Consider the following 15,572-nt stretch of genomic DNA (forward strand, 5'->3'; position numbering starts at 1 on the left):
TTAATGTACTGTCAGCGATTCAGCTCTTGTGGTCGAGAAGGCCTTTCTAAAAGTGCCTTAAACTCTTCTAAAAAAAGTATAACACTTTTCTGCTCTGTGTCTCATTTTCTTGCGTGCTCAGTTTACCTTGTAAAGGCACACACAGCTTCTCCTGGACCTGGCAGTTGTTTGGGTTCATGGACTTGGTTACTCCGAGGGAGGTCATATCACTTAGTCACGGCTCACAAGCTGTATTCAAACAAAGCTAGTTCAGCCTCATCGGCACTGGAAGCTTCCATCTTAGTCAATCTCACTGGGTTAGCTTAATATGATGAAGAAAACAAGGTTTTGTATACCTTTCTTAGTGTTCACATCATTTGAAATCCTCATCTTTCCCATGTGCTGCCAAGATGCCTACTTTCCTATCACATTTAGTTTTAAATATTGACTAATGTTTGACTTGGCTTTTCTCACAACACCATTGGCAGCACCTATGTGTGTGTTGTGTGTGTTTGTGTATTCACGTGTTTGTGTGTGTGTGTGCGCGATTTCAGTGTCACAATACAATTGGCAGTTTGTGTGTGTGTGTGTGTGTGTTTGTGTGTGTGTGTGTGTGTGTTTGTGTGTATGTGTGTGTGCCTGTCTGCATACATGGGTGTGTGTGTGTGTGTGTGTGTGTGTGTGTGTGTGTGTTATTGGCAGTGATCTTCCCATCCTCCTGTCTTCCCATCCATTAAGGGTGGCATTTGCTTTCCCATCAGCATGGAGGACAGATAATGGGCTAAAGCAGCCAAGGTTTGAGGAATGATTGGCTGAAACTGTAAGAGAAGAGGCTGCATGGCCAGACAGACACATCGTGAGCGACTGAGGTGGTTTTCTGGGCTCTGGGCTGTAATGTCTGTCTGGGGCCAGCTGTGACCTTCCCACTGAGGTCTAGAGCTGGTTTGAGCTGGTCTTGGCAAAAGTGCACTGTACTGCTGATTTAACCCAATTTAGCCATTCCTGACCATAGAAAAACAGGGCTGACTTGAACGATTATTGCTATATTTGGAGCTCTTATCGGTAAACAGCATGTTAGTCATTCTGGACAAGTTTTGGGGCTTTTGAGCTCTTATAGTACTTAAGTGGGCATGTGTGGGCTATTGATTTAATGCTTTGATGGCCAATGACCCCAGTTGCGAGGGGGAACATTGCGCAAGCGTCTTCCATTAAAAGGACTCACCTCTGGGTACTGTAGCTCCTCCACCCTTCATTGACCAATCAGCACCCATGCTTTTAGCAGCACTCCTCTAGGCTGCACTGGGCAAACAGTAGTGTCTGTTTCAATGTTTGTCAACGTCAGTTGCCTAACCATTTATCAGCGGTCAGTAAGTACCTGGGCAGCTGGGATCTGTTTGGCCTCTGTGTGCACTAGAAATCACATTTTTTAAGAAAAAAAAGGGCAAGAGACTGAGATACCTGCTCTCCCTCTCTGTTTCCCCATCGTGCTGTGTGGGCCATTGACCTGAAGATGTGGACTTGTGGTGCAATATTGCCTCCCTCTGACCACAATCAGAGACCTGAATAACTCCCCTTCTGCTCCACCTTCCCCTCCCCTGCTCCGTCTCCCACCAGGGGGGGGGGGGGGGCGTCACCCCAGTGGGACTGGATCTGTGCCTGTGTCCAGGGGCATGGCAGGGGCAGAACTAGGAGGGAGAGAGCAATGGGAGGAGTTAAAATAGCATTCTGTACGTACGGTTCTACATGTCAGCAGAGAGAATTTGAGCGGTGGAGGGTGAAAGTGGACGTGAACTGTAAACCTGGGGTCTTTCCATAGAGCCTGACCCATTTATTGTATCTGTATTGCTGCTGTGGCGTTGTTCCCTGCCAAGGACTCTTGGAACGTTATCCATGTGAGGTGCACCAAGACCTTTGGGAGGATTTGGTATTTGAGTGGCAAAACTTGCATAACTTACATTCATCCACCTACCTCAACAGGTAGGTGATTTGTTGAGAAGCTGATGCATTCTGCATTTAATCATTATATTATAATATAAAATAATATATATATATATAATTATATGAACTATATCTATATCTAGTTTACTACTACTACTACTACTACTACTACTACTACTACTACTACTACTACTACTACTACTACTACTACTACTACTACTACTACTACTACTGTACTTCCACACTCCTATGATTCTTTGATATTAAGTTTGTATTTGATTTGAGTTTTTCCATGGCTTGTTTGAGAGGGATGGTTGGGGGTCTACAGTCGGTTTAGTTCATACAGTTTATATTGTAGTTATTGTTGATATTGTTTGTATTCTTCTTGTTGTAAACCACTTTGAGACACTTGTTTCTGTAAAAAAAACACTACACAAATACTTTAGCTTGAGTGACTAATGAACTGTCATTGTAGGACTGGAAGTGGTAGTAATGTTCTGTCCTAGGGCGATTGCCATTGGCATTTACTAGCGCCACCTAATGCGTCTAAGCTATGCAAAGGGTTACGATAGAGCAGGATTATGGATCTGCATACTTGCCAGCCACGGTAGCTCAACTGTACTCTGTAGGAGCCATAACAGAGCTGGGATTGTTATGGTAATGTGCTGTCAGAAGGGGCATTGCATTAGCATTTCTCTTGGTTTCAAAAAGGCACACTTGAATGGGCAACAATAGTCAGTCGGACGGTCGTCAATGTAAATTAGAAACCAAAATGATAACAGTTTTGGTTGAAAGAGGAAGATTAAACTTCAATGGCAAGCTGGAACTATTCTTCAGAGAGTGGCTTCACTTCTTTTCTGAAATACTGCATAGAAATTATTTAGTTCTAAAAAAGGATTGAGGGTCCTCAAAGATCACAGTATTGTAAAGGCACAGGAATACATGCTAGATGCACTGCAATTAGCAAAGAATGCTAATGTAAATGCTGTATTGTGTCATATTCATGACCCCTTTTTGAATACGACCATTGGATTCTATAGGTCTGCATTGTATGCTAACCCTAGACAAAAGGTTATAATTATGTTACAATGAGCTTTTACTATAGAGCAAAAGTTGGGCAATTTTCCTGACACAGATATGTCATGTTTAATCAATGGTTTTCTTTGCCATCAATGTCTATACTTTGTGCTTTCTTCCCAGTTTATGTAATTGCGGCTTCAGGCGTTTTTCTGCATTCGTGAGGGGACTTGTTAAAAAAGGCTATTCAGATCCAGAGGCAGGCTTGTGCCAAAACAAACTGTGCTGAAAGACTACAGGTTTCACAACCTCCAGGTTTCGCCTCCTATTGAAAGTGAGAACGAGGCCCTCTCCAAATATCGATACCAATACCAACAAAAGTAACCATGGTGGAGTGAGCACAACTAGCAGCTGGAGTTTTTATCCTCATGAATCGTAACTTTGAGAGATTTCACCAAAAGGGCAGTGGTACCGTGACATACCATGGGAAAATGAGATCAGTGTTGTCTGTGTTCTGTATTAATGTGCATGTGCAATCACAGACACCTACACAGACATCCACACATAAACAAACGCATACACGCATACACGCAAACACACACACACACACACACACACACACACACACACACTCACACACACACACATACACACTCACACACACACACACACACACACACACACACACACACACACACACACGCATGCACGCACGCACACACACACACACAGACACACACACACACACACACACACACACACACACACACACACACACACACACACACACACACACACACACACACACACACACTCTTACTCAGTCCTTACTCCGTTTCTTCTCCTGCCAGCCCCTAGGTGGCAGTATGCTTGGTCAGGTGCTGTTGTTCGGGCGCTCCTTGGTGAGGAGGAAGGTGGTGGACATGAACAGTCTGGAAGATTCCAAGCTTTGCCGCTGCCTCGGCACGGTGGACCTGATCGCCCTGGGTGTGGGCGCCACTCTGGGGGCTGGCGTCTACGTGCTGGCGGGAGAGGTGGCCAAGGGCAACTCAGGCCCCAGCATCGTGGTCTCCTTCCTCATCGCCGCCCTGGCCTCCGTCATGGCCGGCCTGTGCTATGCTGAGTTCGGCGCCCGCGTGCCCAAGACCGGCTCGGCCTATCTCTACAGCTACGTCACAGTGGGGGAGCTACTTGCTTTCATCACCGGCTGGAACCTCATCCTCTCCTACGTCATAGGTGAGTGTATGACGGTCACGGCAGGTCTGAGTAAGGATGGGGCACATACTATGTCAGTTAAGCAGTTGCCAGGATGTGTGACAGGAGGACTAATGTTCTACAGTGTTTATTTACATCCTATGATCATCCCCATGATGTCCGTCGCATAATTGTCCCCCATGATGTCTGTCTTCCCCGTCCTCCTAGGCACCTCCAGTGTTGCCAGAGCGTGGAGCGGGACGTTCGACGAGCTGATAGGAGAGCACATTGAGCACTTCTGTAATACCTACTTCCCAATGAACGCCCCTGGCCTCGCCAAGTACCCCGACTTCTTCGCCGTCTGCCTCATCTTACTTCTGTCAGGTACGGCGTTGCTGCTTACAGGGGCTCCCGTTCAAAAACCTCTCTCCACATCTCAGCAAATACAAACCCCCCGGGTGTTGTGTGACTGATCAGGCTGGTATCATTTTTTCATATCAACCAGTTTTCATAAGAGCAATATTTTGGTTTTAATCTAATAAGATGGCAGAACGTTGTGTCATCACACATCTCATAATGTTCTGCAATCTCCTTATTAGATTAAGACCAAAATATTGCTCATATGCAATGAAAGCTGGTTGTTGAGTGGCTAACGAGGTGGAGAGAGAAGCCCTCTGTCTGAATGTCAGCCTTGTGCCCTCCGCTGGGCCTCCTCCACGTCTCCACCCAGGAGAACTGACGGCTCCTCTGTCGCTCCCTGACCCTGACACAGCCACAAACAGCGGTTTGACACAGCTAAAGAAAAGTTCACCACGTTCAGGGAACCCGGTGTAGATGTAAACAACCTTTCTATGATGCAATCCGAAACAGAATATTTTGTCCTGTGTTTAATCTGATACTGCCCCGAAAAGCTTTAATAAGTGCTGTTATTGGATTAGACCAATTTCATAGAGACAGCTCTGTTGCAATGTTTTCTGTTCTAAAATGTCTAACATTGGTAGTCATGGTTTTTCTAACTGGATAGTTGCTGACCTGAGAATGTCAGACATGCCTCGAAATAGGTACATGATGTGCTGAGTGATACTGAGATGTGCTGAGACGTGTCTTTGTTGTTGCTTCAGGGCTGCTATCATTTGGAGTGAAGGAGTCAGCTTGGGTGAACAAAGTCTTCACTGCTGTCAACGTGCTGGTGCTGATGTTTGTCATTGTCACTGGCTTTGTGAAGGGAGACCTAAACAACTGGAAAATATCTGAACAATCTCTTATAAATGTCACTATAGTTACACGGTAAGTCATAGAAGTATTTCACATTTCCCCCTTTCCTGTTTTTGGAGTGACAACAATAATCAGTATCTGTATGCCCTGTGCCCAGTATTTCTAAATGTATCTGATCGGATTTCCGCATTCCGATTGGATTAAATTGGGAATTGGGTTTTTTAAAACTGAAAAATGTTATTCTGATCATTCGGATAGGGATTTGGATTTGGTAAATCAATCTGACCTTTAATCACGATTGAATGTTGTTTTTTCATATTTCAAAACTCAGGTAGCTGTGAGTTGAGAGGGCAAGCCTACACAAAGCACCTTGATCTTGTGTTATCTGGATGAGAATGATCCTATCTGATAATACTTTGAAATTGAAATACCTCAAAATCAGACAAAATAGATCTGATCCAGGAAAGCAAAAAGGGGATTACAGAATCCAGATCATTCTGATCCAGATTAAAAGTTTTTAAATACTGGGCCTTGAGGATTACTCACAGGACCCAATTTGCTGGAGCAAATAGTGTTGAGCAGAATGAAAAATACCTAACAACAGCATGTCTTTTTTGTACCTTGTCTTTAACAAAGTTTCTGAGAAAACACAGATTATTCATCCAGAGTTTTAGTAAACAGTCTGAAAATGCATTTTCATATTATGGAAACGCTAGACGCAGTATTCAGAATTCACATTGGATTATTTGTCATTGCGATTTCTCATTAGAAAATCTTTCCTCCCATTTGACTCCCATTTCAGCCCATGGTGTGTAAGGCTGAAACACTACTAATAACAACTTACATGATGTAGCAAGAATCCATTTCGACTCTCATACCATGTGTGTTCCAGGAACCTGTCTTGGACTGCTAATATGACCAGTGATTATGGTGCTGGAGGGTTCATGCCCTATGGATTTAGTGGAACCCTGGCTGGAGCTGCAACCTGCTTCTATGCTTTTGTTGGATTCGACTGCATTGCAACGACAGGTATGTCTATTAAGTGCTCATTAAATCAATGTATAAAAAACAATATGTACATGGTGTCGTCTCTCTGAATTAGCATAGGTTATCATGGATAAGTGATACTCAGTAGGTCAACATGATCATAATCAAATGAACTCGTGGTGAATGGAAAGCACTGGGTGGACTTAAGTGTGTGTGTGTGTGTGTGTGTGTGTGTGTGTGTGTGTGTGTGTGTGTGTCAGGGGAGGAGGTGAGGAACCCTCAGAAGGCCATTCCCATTGGCATCGTGGTGTCCCTGGCTGTGTGTTTCCTGGCCTACTTCGGCGTGTCCGCTGCCCTCACTCTCATGATGCCCTACTACCTGCTGGATGCTAAGAGCCCCCTGCCCGTGGCCTTCGAGTACGTGGGCTGGGCCCCCGCTAAATATGTGGTGGCTGTGGGTTCCCTGTGTGCCCTGTCTACCAGGTAATGGACCTTTACTGTACATGTTTAAATCTGCCTCTTGTATGCGCAGATCACTCTATAGCTTCTCATCAGGTTAAATGTTCTAAGATACCTCAAGATGTAGTATATTTTTGTAATGCCAAGTAATAGTGCAGGGTTATGGGAAGAGAAGCAGGTTAGTTTTGTATAATGTAGATTTTCTTGGGTTTCAGTTATGCAAAGGTGGCGTCAGGCAGCTTGCTGCTACTGTGCTAACAGCTCATTTATATAAACTTGGGAATGTCATCAATCAGGGAGGCAACGGTCCTGTCCTGCTCAGAGTAGTGATTGATTGATTCCCATTGCTGAATGTCCAGGGTGCCATGTGACTCAGGGGAGGCTGGAGGATGTAGAAACTGGAGGACGGGCACCATCCTACGATTTCTACCTCCAACAGCCTCCCCTTGTGACAGGCATCTTGTTTTGAGAGTTGCCTGTCTTTATGGTCTATATTTTGTGAGTTGATAGGCCAATTTGACACAGCACTTTTTCAAAACAAATAATATAATATATTATTTAGCTGATGCTTTATTTTTCCTGTTCCTTTTCTTTTCTCCTGGCTCACTATCCAGCTCGTTGATGTCCAATTATCAGTAGCGTCTACTGTCACTCTCACATCAAACGCATCAAACACTCACACAACCTGGGTCTGGCCCAGGCTTTTAACATTATTATATACATATCCTATGCCATAACTGCAATATCCTGCAGACAACACCTCAGGCATGTTGGAGGCAAGCTCGTAAAAATGGAAATAATCTTTAACATTTTATTTGAAAAGAAAGACTCAAGGAATGGGGCCATGAGAAAAGAATGTCACTTTCAAACTGTAATTATGCTCTTTTGCTTTGGTGAAGTGACTGTTGTATACTGTGTGTGTGTGTGTGTGTGTTTTAGTGTGGTGTTGGGGCTCTTGACTAACGTGTTGGTCCTCTGCATGTCTCTGCTGTTTCGTGCAGTCTGCTGGGCTCCATTTTCCCTATGCCACGTGTAATCTATGCTATGGCAGAGGACGGGGTGCTTTTCAAAGTCTTAGCCCGAATCAATCCTAGGACGAAGACCCCGCTTATTGCTACAATGACCTCGGGTGTAGTAGCAGGTGAGAGCTGGGGAATGACCAATCAGATCACTGTGAAAGTAAAAGATGCAGACTGAAATTCCCTCTCCCAAAAGAATGAATTCTATTCAATAAAAAAGATAGAAGAAAATATTCCCAAAGACTACATTTTAATTTGCTTTGTTTCGACCAATTAATCTGAAGCGGGAGGGGGGTCGGGGGTGTGTTTCTATTCTGCTTGGTTTGCTTTCACATTTTGTGCCGGTGTCCAATGTGTTGTTTTATTTCCCAGAGTGCCTGTATTTGAATCCTGACCCCTTTTTCTCCCTAGCCTGTTGGGCTCCATGTTCCCTCTGCCCCGCATTCTCTATGCCATGGCACGAGATGGCTTACTGTTCAAATTTCTTTCCAAAGTGAGTAAGCGCCACTCGCCTGTGGCTGCCACCCTTGCTGCGGGCACCACCGCCGGTAAGACCCTGAGGAGAGGGCCTGGTGTGGCATCTCTGGTTACGTGTCAACGTTTGGTGGTGGACGCTGGGTGTGCATGTGTGTCCCTGCTCTGACTGGTGATGACTGCATGCTGATGATGTGGTGATGGTGGTGGTGGTGGAATAAGGATATACAGTATACGCGCCTCACTGCATTGAAGTTTGGGAGATCTTTACTAGGCATAGTAAGGGTTGTCAACAAAGGCGGGGTGCATAGCATCAGTCCTTGCGGCGCCACACACCTAATTACCCAGCTCTAAACACGTCTCTAATAGTGAGCAAGAACTGAATAGAAAGCAAAGTAACGTACATTTTTAGGTAAGGACCAAACTACACTGTGGCCCTGGATGACCAGAGTTGTGCACCCCGGTAGTAAAGATACAGATCCATTAAGGAAATGAAAGCTCCTCCATGTTCAACATGGTCCAGGCCTGGCTGTGTGGCTGTGCTCTGCTCACTGTGAATAGCAGCGGAGGCTGGTGGAGACAGAAATCGGAGGACGGGGCTCATAAAGCATGGAATAAGGAATGGTGTTCTTCCTCGTTCCAATTCCTCATTCCATTTCCATGCATTACAATGAGCCTGCCCTCCGATGTCTACCTTCCACCGGCCTCCAGTGGAGTAGGGCTAAGGTCTAAGGCCTGCAGGGTGGGTCTCCCAGTGAGGTTGCTGGCTGCAGAGCCCAGAGACTTTGATGCCAGCAGGTGTAGAGCGGGGAGGCAGGGGGGGGAGCAGGGCTCTCAGCACGGGCACTGAGACAACAGCTGGTGCCCGTGGGCAGAGGGCACAGGGCCTGGTCAAGGGACGGGAGGGGGGTCAAGCTTTGTAGTGGGGAGAGGACAGACAGACATACCGCTGGTGGACGTTTGAACCATGCTGAGGTGACCAGTCCCTCACTGGAGCCAGGTGCTGACATACAAGAGAGAGGGAGCTGAGCTGAGCCAACTCCACAGTGTATCTGACACAGATCTGGAGATGATTAAAGTTTTCCTTTGAACACTCTGAAGGTTTTTGGTGGAAGGCACCTTTTTCATATTGTACAAACATAATCTGTGATTATAATCCTACTGTAAGTATATACTAAATGGTGCTTTCACCCAAACACGTTTTTATTGAATAGACTTACAACCTGCTTTATTAATGCTGTGTAATTCGTTTTCTAATATGCTGTATAGTTCTTGGTGTATAATTCTTTGTAATGACGTGTGGTTGGTTGTGTTGTATTTTCAGTTCATGTTTTCTACTGCTCTGCTATGGTACCATTATTTGTCGTCCTAATGAATGAGTTTCACAGAGAGTTTTCTGGGGTGTTTTTGCTGATGTTTGTGTGTTGCGTCCCCATCCTTCAGCGATCATGGCCTTCCTGTTCGACCTGAAAGCCCTAGTAGACATGATGTCCATTGGAACCCTCCTGGCCTACTCTCTAGTGGCAGCCTGTGTTCTTATCCTCAGGTAAGAGCTAATAGGATCTACAGCTTTTATGCTGATGTTATGTATGTAATAAGTCATGTGATTACTTTAATACTTATTGGTTTTTAGGGCATTTCTGCTTTATTGGGATAGAGAGAGTAGAAAGGTAGAGAGGGATAGAGAGGGTGAGAGAAAAGGGGGGGGACATGCAGGATATGTCGATGGCCGGAATCGAACCAGGGACCTTGCGATGACATGGCATGCGCCTTAGTGTGTTACGCAACTTACGCGTTATAATTAGACTATATCATTAGGCCTACCCAGTCATGTTATATAATATGCTGCTTGTGTTATTAAATCAGGCCTATGATGTAATCGATTTGAATGCCTCCATTGTGTGAAGCTGAAATGGCTCCTTGAGTTCACACAGGGATATTGATTCAACTTTTCTTTGCTTACAAGATTCAAGAGACAACTGGCCATATTTTGTTTCACTGTGGTACCCCTGCAACTCAAAACAGGATTGTATGTTTCTTGGTCGTCATAGCAATTATCTCATGGAAGTATTACTTGGAGGAGAAATAGGACATGTAACATCTTCTTTAGGACATGTAAACATACAAATTATAACTGGATGTTACGGTCAGATGAGTCTTGTATTCAAGGCTGTGTAAACACCAGCATGATCTCAGGAAGCCATTTGAGTTTCACATCATTGTGACTTGCCTTGAGCCATGTTGATTTAAGGGGCCCACAGAACTGGAAAGGGTGGTGCAGAAAACATACCCACCTGGATGATTATGCAATGTACAATCCCATGCTTCTGCAGACCACAAAACCAGTTTCTTCCTGTTTTTGTGTTTTGCTTTGCCTGGTATGAACCCACAGTAGTGTATTTCTATTCCACAAGTAACTTTCTGTCTGTCTGTTTTTGCCTTATTACCGAAGATACTTTTGGGTCGTAGTTTGTTTCTCAACCGAAACACGGGGCCAGTTGTTTGACACAAACATGTTGTGTGTTTGCTATTAGCAGTTAGGAATATGTCAGGACTTTTTAAACTGTTCAAAATATCCCCAATAATGCGAAATAGTGTACATTTACCTGTTGATTCATGTTATCATTACACTTACTGCTAAAAACTGTCAGTGTTTTCTTCTTAGAAACAATAGGTTATATGCAGTTAGCATCTCGTGACGTTAGAATTATAAGGTTCTATCTCCATTTTTGTCAAAATTGAGTTTTTTTCATAATCTGATCCATTAGGTGTTTATTAATGCCTGTGTGGTGTTATTTTTAAAATGTTTACATTTTTGGATTAGTAATTCATAAAATACAAAGGTTCCATCTCACAAAACATAATGGAATGTAAAAACTTTGACGCTCAATATCTCTGAACTACCCTAAACGGAGATAGAACCTTATAATTCTAAGCTCACAATCTGTTGACAAGCATAAACGGTTGTGCTTTAAGCAGCAAGCAACCCCCTCTCTCAATAACCACTAATGGTGTGTGCGTGCGTGCGTTGGTTGTCAGGGATGCAGAGAGTACGTTTTTAAAATACATTTTAGACTGGGGTGACTCGAGATTTTGCATACTTTTAATGTCTTGGTCTCTATACTTGTTGATGTGGTTCCAGGTACCAGCCGGACGCGTCCTATATGAAGGCAGGGTGCAACGGGGAGAAGCAGGCCCTGTCATCATCAGACGAGTCTGAGCTGACGGAGTCCGAGTCCCACCTCAACATGCTGAAACAAGGAGGGTCAACTCTGCAGTGTGTTCTCCACCCCCCACTGGTGCCCACCGAGCAGTCCTCCTCCGTCGTCAACATGACTGTCAGCCTCTTAGGTGATGCCTCTATGCTCTAGGCCTACACTCAACACAGAATGGCCGTCAGATTATTTTACTGTAAATTGTATTACCCTATGGCATATGTATCACTAGTGATTGTGGCTGACTGGCTGGTGTGTGTGTGTGTGTGTGTGTGTGTGTGTGTGTGTGTGTGTGTGTGTTCGTTCGTTCGTCCTCTGTCCACAGTGGTGGCGGTGTGTGTGATCAGCACTGTCACCACACACCAAATCTACGCCCTCCTGGCCTTGGAATCCTCGGCCCTGGCAGCCCTGTCTGTGTCCCTCCTCGTCTTCATTGGCTGTGTGGTCCTGATCTGCAGGCAGCCCCAGACCAGCAGGAAGGTCTCCTTCATGGTAAAGCACTGGCCAGAATCAGCCTTGATCACTCATCATCATCATCATCATCATCATCATCTGCACAACAATTGAATTGTCAAAGTCTCCGATTTCTTTCTTTCTAGGGATTGTTTGTAATTTGGCAATCTTTGTGCTCTCTGTCCTGACAGGTCCCATGCATACCGTTTCTGCCCATCCTGAGCATATTTGTGAATGTATACCTCATGGTCCAACTGAGTGGAGACACCTGGGTCCGTTTCTCTTTATGGATGGCTGTAGGTGGGTACCCTTTCACCTCTATACAGTCGGTACAAAGCTACACATGGAGAAAAAAAACACTCCCCAAAACATAGGTGGCATGTTGGGCAGTCTTACCCTAACCCTTACATACTCTCTGTGCCAGGTTTCGTGATCTACTTTGGCTACGGGATGTGGCACAGCGTTGAACGCCAGCGTCTGATCCAGGCCGCCCTCAGCAGAAGTACCCAGGAGAAGGCCAAGCCCAAGGGGGAGAAGGTGAAGGAGAAGGAGGGTTCGGTGGACCAGGAGCGTTTCATCCTCCCAGAGAAGACCAGCCGGTGTTAAAGACAGGCCCTCGCAGCCGGCCAGGAACCCGCAGACTCTAGAAGGACACCTGGGAGACACACTGCCCCAGGACAGATACTGTACACACAAGCACACAGCAGCTATTCCTAGATATGTACTTATATATATATACAGCTCTACCACCTGTGCCTCAAGTCACCCAGACATTCACTATCCCGACGGAGCTTCAGTATTCTGTATCAATGGTCATGTGACCTGGAGCTGTGAGGTGGGTTCAGGATCGACGATGTCTCCCAAGGATGTGACCACATACAAACGGCAGGTGGTTGTCGTGTGGTCTAAAAGGGGGTGGAGGCAGTAGAGAGAACAGACAGGTAACACACTGGAGATTATTGGTGTGCATTTCCCATTACATAATAATGGCACTTATGGGCGTATTGAGGAAAGGCTTCGTATTTCGGTTTGGGCCTGACCTTCTACTTTATTGGCCCTTTCTGCACACAATCACAACAATCACAGAGGGTTTGCTGTTGAGAATCATCATATTTTCTAGGTATAGTATGTCACTGAATTGAGAGATTTTGATATTGTGCTAGCATTATTACATTTTTAGACTGTCGGAGAAGCACTGACAATTCTCTCTGACAGTAACATTCTAGCTGCCATTCAACACATATGAAAAATATCAGCACCGTCTATATCCATCCTATATGACGATTAATCACTTAATCATCAGCTTCTAAATATGTAGGAACCGCATTCTGAATAAGCATACTGCATATACATTTACATTTTTGGTATTTAGCAGACGTACATACAAACATACATACATACATACATGCTCAGATGTAAATACACACACACACACACACACACACACACACACACACACACACACACACACATGTACAGTATACTCATTCACATTCAGTACACATTTGTTCTTTTCATATGCACACATACAGTACATGTAATGTGTAAATAGCCAATATTACAATTACAGTTTTGGTTTAACCAATTGGTATTTTTTTTTAAACTATAATCTGTTATTTCTTATATTTTACATGACTTTTGTATGTGTGTATGTTTTTCCCGTAATGATACTAATAATTCATTTCTAACCTGTGTGTGCTATACTGTATGTTTCTGTAGTCATAATGCGCTCTCAACAGTTGTTGTTTCGTAGTGGTCGGAGGGACATGGACACATGTTTTCAGGGATATACTGGATGTGTTGCCATCACAAACATTACAGTACAATCATGTATCATGTGAATTTTGTATGGAACCTAAATGGAGAATTAATTGGGGAATTGCTTGTTCAGTGTTTGATATCACATTCCATACAAATATTTTTTTTGCAATGCTGTATTTTTTCTAGCAAGTGTTACATATCTTCTTTAGTTCTTGGGATGTTTTTTTGTATTCTTTTATTCTATAATTATAGCCTACTACTTTTTCTTTGTTGTTGTTGTCATTTTGTGATACAGTACACTGTAGTGCAGTGCTCTATTGGCCACCTAAAGTAGCTTTACTGTTTCTGAATAGTTATGCAGCATTGCACACAAGATGCATGAAATGAACTGCAAGGAAAACTCCCTGTTCCACTTGATGTGATCTAAACAGATTCATTCAAGGAAAACGATCTTTTCATTGTAAATGTTCCATCTTTAATTAGTATTCTCTTCATGTCTGGGCATGAACCATGAATCAAATGTGCCTTTCCTCTTTTGGCCTCACTGTCCTAGTTTCACTGTCCTCGTTTCATGTGCCAAAGGTTTGACGATGTCTACTTTGTAACTCTATCTTTGTTTTTAATAAGCGGTTTCTGGGGTCTTAGTGGGATGAGCGAGGAAGAGGGTTATTGCTTACATACTTGTGCTGTTGCTCCAGGGGCCGTCGGTGTGTAAACTGTCTCTCCTATGAATGGTTTGTCTTACTCACGTCCGTCACGCTGTTCATCCTCGGGGTGAACTCTCAGAACTCTCAGACCAGTGGAACGCTCTCAGTTCCACCCCCCCCCTCTGGTATTGATACAACCTGAACATCTGACTTCTGATGATTTTGATGAACGTTTTTTCCATATTTTTTAGAAAGATAGGAAGTTGATGTTGTCATATCCGAATGATATACTCTGCAACAACCACATTTCACATTTGAATGATTCAGACTGATCTGAAGGAAGCGGAGTTGGACAAATTGGACTTGGAACAGAGCAGAGGACATGAACTGTTTTCCCGGGGGACCGAGATGAAGGGTTGCAGATGGACAGTAGACAACGTTGTCTTTTAGATAGAAACCTCAACATAATGACCCTCTGTCCATGTAGCTACTCATTAGGCCTATGGAATGACATAGATTCAATTGTTTCTACTAACTACACTGATGTCAATAAATGTATTTTTCCATAAGACCAGTTTCTTCATGTGGAAGAAGTGTGTATTCTGTGTATGTCTTCTCAAGGGAATAGAGCAAACCTTCAGACATTGGACACAGTGTCCCAACATGGTGCTGATCATTTGCGTTCACATCAAGGTATATCTATCATATGCACAGGATACATACAGGTGTAAATGGTACAATGAAAATGAAATGCTGTCAGGTCTGCAGAGTCACTCCCTATCTTCTGCCGTAGACTGAAGACCTCCATCTCTTCGGGCTACACCTTAACTGTCCCTCCTGAGCCCTCCCCGCCCCCTCTACCCCCTGGACAGTTTCTTTACTGTACATAATAAAACATTTTTACATAATAAAACAAACAAGTTTTCTTGCGATGACTGATGTATAGATGATTCACTTACTTAGACAAATGTATTTGTTTTTAAGTCCCATTGGATAAAGGCACCTACAAATGCCAAAATATGAATGAATGGTCTTTATTGTCATTAATATAGTACAGGTACCATACAACGAAATTTAGGAGGGGGGGCTCCCCTGGTGCTAGGAAAAAAATACTAAAAACAAGAAGGGAAAAGAGCTGGTTTACATAAATAAAGGCTATATCCACTATCCACTATACTATACTACTATACTATACAAATAAAACACTGTGCTGT

The 15,572-nt window shown here is 43.9% G+C and overlaps 1 protein-coding gene across 1 annotated transcript; it reads left to right on the forward strand.

Annotated features, from left to right (window-relative positions):
* Nucleotides 1-1,744: 1,744 nt before the first annotated feature.
* slc7a2 (solute carrier family 7 member 2) lies at nucleotides 1,745-13,975 on the forward strand. Its single transcript, XM_080526463.1, has 12 exons — nucleotides 1,745-1,956; nucleotides 3,786-4,170; nucleotides 4,357-4,512; nucleotides 5,250-5,415; nucleotides 6,236-6,372; nucleotides 6,591-6,813; nucleotides 8,220-8,356; nucleotides 9,726-9,828; nucleotides 11,425-11,633; nucleotides 11,823-11,989; nucleotides 12,142-12,250; nucleotides 12,375-13,975. Exons 2-12 carry the CDS (start codon nucleotides 3,801-3,803, stop codon nucleotides 12,554-12,556), a joined length of 1,959 nt encoding a protein of 652 aa, XP_080382589.1. The 5' UTR covers nucleotides 1,745-1,956; nucleotides 3,786-3,800; the 3' UTR covers nucleotides 12,557-13,975.
* Nucleotides 13,976-15,572: the final 1,597 nt, after the last annotated feature.

Source organism: Nansenia antarctica (assembly GCF_963989245.1).
Source record: "Nansenia antarctica genome assembly, chromosome: 3".
Classification (NCBI taxonomy): Eukaryota; Metazoa; Chordata; class Actinopteri; order Argentiniformes; family Microstomatidae; genus Nansenia; species Nansenia antarctica.